This window comes from Myotis davidii, unplaced genomic scaffold, assembly GCF_000327345.1.
Source record: "Myotis davidii unplaced genomic scaffold, ASM32734v1 scaffold93, whole genome shotgun sequence".
Lineage (NCBI taxonomy): Eukaryota > Metazoa > Chordata > Mammalia > Chiroptera > Vespertilionidae > Myotis > Myotis davidii.
The window spans coordinates 1,725,332-1,733,778 of NW_006292095.1; the positions used below are offsets into that span (position 1 = coordinate 1,725,332).

General features: G+C 48.3%; 1 protein-coding gene across 6 annotated transcripts in view; it reads right to left on the reverse strand.

Moving 5' to 3' along the window:
- The window catches only part of IKBKB (inhibitor of kappa light polypeptide gene enhancer in B-cells, kinase beta), a 52,292-nt gene that overhangs the window by 30,541 nt on the left and 13,304 nt on the right, over positions 1-8,447 (reverse strand). For all 6 annotated transcript variants that reach the window (XM_006765533.2, XM_006765531.2, XM_006765532.2 and 3 more), the window contains exon 4: positions 5,424-5,493. In XM_006765533.2, coding sequence (XP_006765596.1) covers positions 5,424-5,493 — 70 coding nt within the window. The remainder of the gene's footprint in view (positions 1-5,423; positions 5,494-8,447) is intronic.

The following is an 8,447-nucleotide window of genomic DNA, read 5'->3' on the forward strand; positions in this document are numbered from 1 at the left end:
TTGAGCTGAATGACCTTCAGGATGTCATTCTGGACATCCTTCCAGGTAAAGCTGTGGTGGCGGGGGCTGAGGCAGAGGCAGTTAGGGGCAATCATGCAGGCAAGCGAGTGGTTAGGGGTAATCAGGAAGGCAGGCCAGCAGTTAGGAGTCAGCAGTCCTGGATTGCAAGAGGGTGCAGCCAGGCTAAGGGACTCCCTCCCCCTCCCTCCATGCACGAATTTCGTCCATTGGGCCTCTAGTCTATATATATAAAAGCCTAATATGCTAAGTGTCTGACAGTTCAACCATTCAACCAGTCCCTATGATGCCCACTGACCACCAGCAGGCAGATGCTCCAACCAGTAGGTTAGCTTGCTGCTGGGATCCGGCCAATAGGGACTGGGCAAGAGGGACTGGACATGCCCTGGAGCCCTCCCATAGTACCTCCCTACTGGCCGGCCCCAACAGCCCCGACAGGCCCCCAGATAGGTTGGACACGTCCTGGAGCCTTCCCACGGTCCCTCCTGGCCCTACTTGTGCACTGGTGGGATCCCTTGGCCTGGCCTGCAGGGACTGGGCCAAAACCGGCTCTTCGACATCCCCTGAGGGGTCTCGGATTGCAAGCGTGTACAGGCCAGGACAAGGGATGTCATGAGTGCATGAATCCATGCACCAGGCCTCTAATGTTGAAGAAACACCATGGATAACACCAACAACCACTAATCCTATATAATAAAACCCTAATATGCAAATTAACCAAATACGCTGCAGGCGAGCGGAAAGGAGCAAGGGGTCCCGGACTGCAAGAGTGCTCAAACCGGGTTGAGGGACCCTCCCCACACCAGGCCTCTAGTATATAGATAGATAGATAGATAGATAGATAGATAGATAGATAGATAGATAGATATAGATACTCATTAACCTAGTTATTTGTGCTTTCCAACATACTTTATATACTAATGATCTGCATTTCTGAGATCAGGTGATCCTCTTTTGTTATGATTCCACAATTAGAGAAACACTAAATGAAGAGCCCAATTTTCTGATTTCCATAATGACAGCTCTGTTCCCTAAAGCCCTGTGTACTCTTTGAAACCCTCTCCGCTCGGTGTTGAAGTACTAGGTGCCTGCTAAGAGCAGTTCCAATAAGGACAGAGATGGCGACTCAAAGAAAGAAGCACAAAAACAGGGAGTGAAGCTCCTGAAGGCTCAGGGGACAGGATGGTCAGTCACCACCGTAAACCAGCCACCTGGAGAACTGAGGAAGCCCGAGTCAGATCTGAAACTGGGTGGGACCCTGGCGAATGCACAACTGGCCCACCCAGCTGGCCCGCGTGGCAGGTCCCCACCCCTCAGAGAGCGGAGACATGGGACTCCAATCTGTGCCTCAATCCTGAGTGCCCAGGAGTCTGCTCCTCTACTGACAGGAAGAAATACACGCCAGTGTTTTCCAAAGAACAATGAGCAAGATTGCTTCAATAGAGTCCACTTAGATACAACCTTCTTAAGCTATTTTAGGATCATATTCGTGGGAAGACAAATAATTCTAGCTGCCTCTGCACCTGTCTCTGGATCTCTTACCAGCAGAGAACAATGGTCTAACTGGCCTGCCCTTGCAGAGGAAACAGGGCTCACCATGTGCTCGCCAGGCACCTGCTCCTTTTCTGACACGTACTCTGCAGTATCTTCTGGGGCAACTGAAAGTTCACTGGGAAAATCCTACCTGTGTCTGTTATCTTGGTGCTGCTCTGAGTGGGCATCTCTGGGAGGGGAGTGGCACAGAAGATATGGGGGTGGGAGGAATACACAGGTGTAACTCAGAAGAGAAGGCAATTAATCTCAACCCAGCAGTCAAGGGTGTGGCTCTGCCGGCTATCGGAAGTCAACCTGGCAGAGAACAGAAGTGGCAACTCCAACAAAGGGAACATGGCGCCAGTGCTTGAAACAAACTAGAACAAAATATGCTCAGGAAATGTTTCAGAATACAGAACAGTTAAGTGAGATGAGCTCCAAGAAAAACTTTTGACCTCTGGCTCAGTGACAAAACCCTTGCAAAAGAAATAAATTTGATGAATACACAAATCAGGAATGGGAATAAAAGTAAAATACAATGTTATCAGCCACCTCCATCACCACAACAAAGACAGGGGAGGTAACTGCTTACAAAAACTGGCTGAGATAGGAATGGCTCTGAGGAAGAGAAGTTTCAAAGACAACCTCCCACCAGGCTCACTGGATCCCAATCCCAGGTCAACATCCATATTAACGTGAAGAAAGATTTTCAAAAGAAATGCTCTAAACCCAAATCCAGAGGGGAAAGGAAATGAGAAAGAAACTAACACTTGGTGACTGCAATTCTGCTAGAAGCTTTATGTACATCATCTTATTTTATCATCATAACAATTCTAATAAGGGAAGTAATGATCCCATTTCACAGCTAATAAAACTGATGTTCTTAAAAAATTAAGTAGCATGCCTAAGGTCACACTGCCAATAAGTGGAAGAGCTGGTATTTGACCTGGGAGTGTTACATATATGTGGGTAGCTTTCTTTTTAATGGGTCCTTACTTATTTTAATTTCTCTTGGGATTTATTTCACTCATTTGACATTTATAGAGAGGCTGCTAGATAAGTCATAGCAATATGACTGCAGTCTTCACCTTTGAGAATTTAATTCCAGTGTACTACTACTTCAACACCTCATTAACTCCAAGTTGGGGTCACGGAGAGGAAAGATAGGGAATCAGAGACCTAAAGAATTTTAATATTCATTCACCTACAAGTGAACTGAACAGAAGCCCTTTGGAGTTTACCGCTTGGTTATTCTGGTTTACATGTAACTTAAACACACACGTACAACTTGAACAGGTAATAAATAATACGAAAGCTATTTCACAAGGCAGTGGTAAATGGATATACAACCAAAAGAATTTCTATTAATATCACTAGAGAATCGCTTGAGGAAGTAAAATGTTATATGAGGAAGTAAACAGTTATGTGTGCCTAAGCCAATAATTTAAGACTTTCTTAATAGCTATTTGGTGAATGCACAATGAGTGAAAGAAAAATACTGGCAAGGATAACATTTTAGTAAATGACTTGAAGCCCTAACCAGGGAGAAACCAAATAAAAGTTGCCCATAAAGAGCAAAATATTCCCCAACCTATTAACCTGCTTTCAACCCAACTCAACAGAGAATAAATTAATGATCTGGCCACTGGGGAAGATACAATCAAGTAAATGTCTGAGCAGAATGTAGATGGGTGAGCCACGTAGCCAGGTGTCAAAGAAACAGGTGAGATTCTCGACCTACGGACTAGACTCTCTAGGTAGACAGGCAGGACCCTCCCAGGGGACCCACAGGGGCCAATGCATGAAGGAATCAGTTTGGCCAGTGGTGGGTGCAATGTCAGATCAAATTGGTGCAATGTCAAATTGGCCTTACTGTGAACTCTATTCAAAAGATAAAGGCACAGGGTAGGGAAGGAGGTGGAATTTTCTGTCAGATTGTTTGGATCTTAACCTTAAATATGTCATTGTTTAATTTTGCCCCATTTCATTTCCTTCTTGCCCACCTTCCATCAAAAGTGGCATAGAGTGCCCTACCAGTGTGGCTCAGTCAATTGGGCATCATCCTATACACCAAAAGGTTGCCTGTAAGATTCCCAGTCAGGGCACATGCCCAGGTTGTGGACTAGATCCCTGGTAGGGGCATGCAGCAGGCGGCCAATCAATGTTTCACTCTCATATGTTTCTCTCTCTCCCCCTTCCTCTCTCTCTAAAATCAATCTTAAGAGGTCCGGTGAGAGGCCCAGTGCACAAAATTCGTGCATGAGGGGGTGGTCCCTCAGCCCAGCCTGCACCCTCTCGCAATCCGGGACCCCTCGGAGGATGTTCGACTGCCAGTTTAGGCCTGATCCCTTGAGGAGTTTACAGTCCAGTGGGGGGGACAGGTGAATCAGATTTCAGTAGGGACAGGACCTAGAATGTGGCTGAGCAGAAAATGCCATAGCAAAACATAGGAACAGCACTTGACTCACTTCTTGGAGTCAGATTTCCTAAATGCAGTGACATCAAGCAGAAGTTTATAGGATGAACAGATTTGCTATACAGGGATCGGACCTAACCTGGCAGTTGGACATCCGTCTCACAATTTGGGACCGCTGGCACCTAACCGCTCGCCTGCTTACCTGCCTGATGGCCCCTAACCACTCACTGCCTGCCTGATGGCCCCTAACCACTCATCTGCTTGCCTGATTGCCCCTAACCACTCATCTGCCTACCTGATCACCCCTAACCGTTCACCTGCCTGTCTGATCGCCCCTAACCACTCTGCCTGCCTGCCTGATTGCTCCTAACCACTCACCTGCCTGCCTGATCACCCCTAACCACTCTGCCTGCCTGCCTGATCACCCCTAACTGCGTCTGCCTCAGCCCCTGTCACCATGGCTTCATCTGAAAAAAAGTCCGGAATGACATCTGGAAGGTCGTTCAGCTGTCAGGTCTAATTAGCATATTATGTTTTTATTATTATTATAGATTTTTAATATATATTTTTAAACTATATATATATATATATATTTGTATAAAGTGGCATTGAGTAATTAAGAGGCAGACCCACAGCAGCAAGGCAAAGTGTCTTAGAGACCGGAAGTCACCCAGCCTTCCAGGCCAAGACTTAGAAGAACACTGCTTGTGGCAAAATGGTAACAACTGGTGAATCTGGTGACAGGTATGTGGGTTTCACTGGACTGCTCTTTCAACTTTTCTGTGTGTTTGGCATTTTTCTATAAAGTAAAGTGTGAGCAAACAAAATACAGCTTTAAAAATGTTTCAGTGAGAAAGGGACGAAAATGGTGTATCATTCCCCAAATCTCAGGGCAACACTCTGTGATAAACTCTGGATAACTCTAGATCTCAGTCACCTGGGCATTGCTTCTGACCTCTGCAGCCTGTGGTCACTCTGCTCCCTGAGGCCAGCCCTGTCTTCTCAGAGAGTGCCACCGACACCCTCATCTGAGGACACCACCAGTACCAAAGGATTAAACAAGGGCGGTTTTTCCTATGCCTGGGGTTGGCAAAAGAGCTGCCAATGTGGAAGTGGAAAAAGTCATTGTGAAGGGATGAGATTCATTCAAGTGACAACCTGCTCCATCGCTGGCCATTCCGGGAAAGTAGGGAGGGGAGATTTGTAATGGGAAAGGAAATCTGTTACTCTATATGCATCATAATTCACTTCATGACTTAGTCCGGAAGGAAGGGAAATCTATTTGAGTTCAGCGCCTGCCTGACTAGCCCCTTGTTGACCTCCCCACGCTGTCTGTCTGTCACACCTCAACCCTCTGTAAAGATCAAAATATCTCCGCTGTGCTCCACAAGGACTCACAGGGACACCCCACACTCTCCCTGGAGGGCTTGACCTGCTTTCCAGGTCTGGGATTTACCAATGTCACTCAGCAAGGTGAGGATGGCTCCTTCCCGTAGGCCACAGCAGTTCTCAAACTGGTTCAGGTACTGTCAAGAAGATGAAAAGAAGTGTCAGGCTGACTGGTCACCAACCACCAATAAGTTCCCAAGGGGCTTTTACCAGTCATGTGAGTGCAGACCCTGGCCCTGGGCTTTGGGAACCTGGGCTGATGGGCAGCCGGGGCAGCAGGACTGGCAGAAACTGGCCTGAGGCGGAGAAGGAGGAAGTCTGAGAACTCCCAGAAGCACTCACTTACGCGTAGCTGAGGCGCCTCTGAGTCATTCTAAGAATAGGGATTTTCAGTCTCACCTGCACTGCAGTTTTGAGGGAGACAGGCCAGAGTCTAAGCTCAACCACAATTGGTCCACTGCGCCTGACAGTCCCACAAAAGGCAGGGTGGAAGGCTCTCGCTAAAAACCACCCTCTGGTCACTTCCCAGCATTGCCTTGCCAGTAGGGTGGTGATGACAGGAGGGAATATTTAATGAGCACTTACTACGTGCCTGGCACTGGGCTAACCTCTGCACAGATAAGCCAGGTAAAGCTTTACCTGCCATGCCTCATTGCATCCTCCCCACTGCCACTGAGGTAAGTACTGGTGGAATTTCCATTTCGTAGGTGAGGAACCTGAGACTGGAGGGGGTCAGCGATCTGTCTGCTCACACAGCCATTCCAGGGCAGAGCTGGAATAGGAAGCCATGTGTATCTGAGTCTGAGCCCAAACACTTAACCCCTTTGCCCTCCTGGCCCTCTTAGCTTGTTGAGGGGCCCAATATACTACTGGAAATTGGCCTCAAATGAAGACAGTGGAGACAAAACTTCCCAATTGATGTTTACAGTCACTGACTAACACTTATAACCATGAACACTCAAGAGCCTGTTTCCTGAGCAGGACATACGGACTTCACTCTTTCAATCTGTTCTGGCTTTTACACTTGCTTGTGCGCTGGCTGCGCTTGTCTCGCTATGACCAGGGTATAGATTTTGAACTTTTTAGAGGAGGGGAAGACAGGCCACCTCATCTGGAGAACACAGAGAACCCCATCACTCTGGGCAGCAGCACCGTCCTCCAAGTTCTCCCACCCCCATCCTGTGGGTATCAACATGGACAGAGGCCGCTCAGGCTGCAATCACTTCCTGCTTCCCCAGAGCACCCTGTGCCCACGCCAGGCCAATCACGCGGATGTGTGTGCCTTCTTCCCTGGCTGACCGGCTCTGTGCTGCCTACAAGAGCAAGTCTGAAGTCTTGTGCCCAGCCCTCCACAATCTGGTCACATCCCACCTACCTCCTACATTGCCCTCAAAGAACCATCTGCTCGCTCGACTACAACATGGCTTTATCTCCTCAAATAACTGCAGTTAGTAATCGGATGATTGTCAAAGGTTAGGAAAATAAAGAGGAAAAAAATCAAAGCTTTGTCACGTTCCCCATTTCTCATCCGTTATCAGTGCCCTGCCTACGGTCTTGCCAGCGACTGTGCTCACATCCTGCTGTGACACTCCCAGGATGCGCCCACCTCCCGGGGTGGAGAAAGCTACTGGGGCGGATCAACCTTCACGGAAACTTTCCTTGTAAAAAAGGAGGCGGAAGGGGCCCAAAGAGTAATGAGAACAGCACATGATGCTGGGTCCAGGAAACTGCCATGTGAAGATAGAAGAACTGCCTGGGCACCCCCCTCGGGGGCCTCCTTCTAGAGCAGGGGTGCGGAACCTTTTTTCTGCCAAGGGCTATCTGGATATTTATAACATCATTCGAGGGCCATACAAAATGATCACCTTAAAAATTAGCCTGCTAGCCCTAGCCAGTTTGGCTCAGTGGATAGAGCTCCGGCCAGTGGACTGAAGGATGGCACGTTGGTTCAGTGGCTACAGCATCGGCCTGCGGACTGAAAGGGTGGCATGTACCATGGTTGCAGGCTCAATCCCTGTGTGCGGGAAGCAACCAATTGATGTGTCTCTCTCACACTGACATTTCTCTCTCTCTGTCTTTCCCCCTCACTTCCACTCTCTCTAAAAAAAAAAAAAAAAAAATCATGGAAAAATATCCTCAGGTGAGGATTAACAAAATTTTTTTTGTTTTAATTAGCCTGCTATATTTGGTCAAATATTTAATTAACTCACTCTTAATGCCTTGGCAGGACCAGAACAAATGATTTCATGGGCCTTATACGGCCCTTGGGCCAGACGTTCTCCACCCCTGCTCTAGAGTGAAGAGCTGAGGGAGACGCGCACTAACAGGGACGTTTCAATACAAAGCAAGTTCAGAGCTTTCAGTTCTCCTCTTGCTATATGGCAAAATTCAGCTTCACGGGTGGAGAGGTGGCCTGCATGTGGGTTCGGGCAGGCTGTGGCCAAGCTCTGCCCCTGCAGCTGTGAGGGTTATAACCACCTAACCTCTCTGGGCCTTGATAGCCACCCTTTCCACAGGAATCGTAATGGTTTAACTAATGTCACAGGGTTGTTAATCGAGGCAATGTGTAAAAGCAAGTTGTGTGATGCTGTTTTAGAGAACATGGGGGAGGTGGACACACGCCACTGTCCCCGAGATGAGGGAGACCTGCCATCACCCACCCTGAAGTGCACGTTCTAGTAAAGAGAAATTAATGTGAGAAGGAAGAAAGCAGAGCCCAGCAGGTGAGTCAGTGATGGCTCTGGAACCCCAGCTGGGTTTCCTGACTACTGAGCCAGTGCCCTTCCTGCTCCGCTCTGGGACCCTGAGGGCACTGCTGCCACGTCTGTGGGAGCAATCCCTCCTAATAAGGACAGCAGTGATGCTGACATGCGAGGCTGAAGTGGCCCTGACGTGCCGAGGGAGGGAAAGTTTGCTTTGGAAGGTGTCCAGTCTTTCCCCATCCTGAAGACCTGGTGACTGCTTCCTTGTCATTTTAGTAATCGCTGTGCAGAACGTACAGTGAGCCCTTCCCTGACTTTCTCGTAAGAGCCTCTGATTCACACCCGACACGGGGCATGGACGGGGGATTTGAGAAGGAAAAGCAATCCTG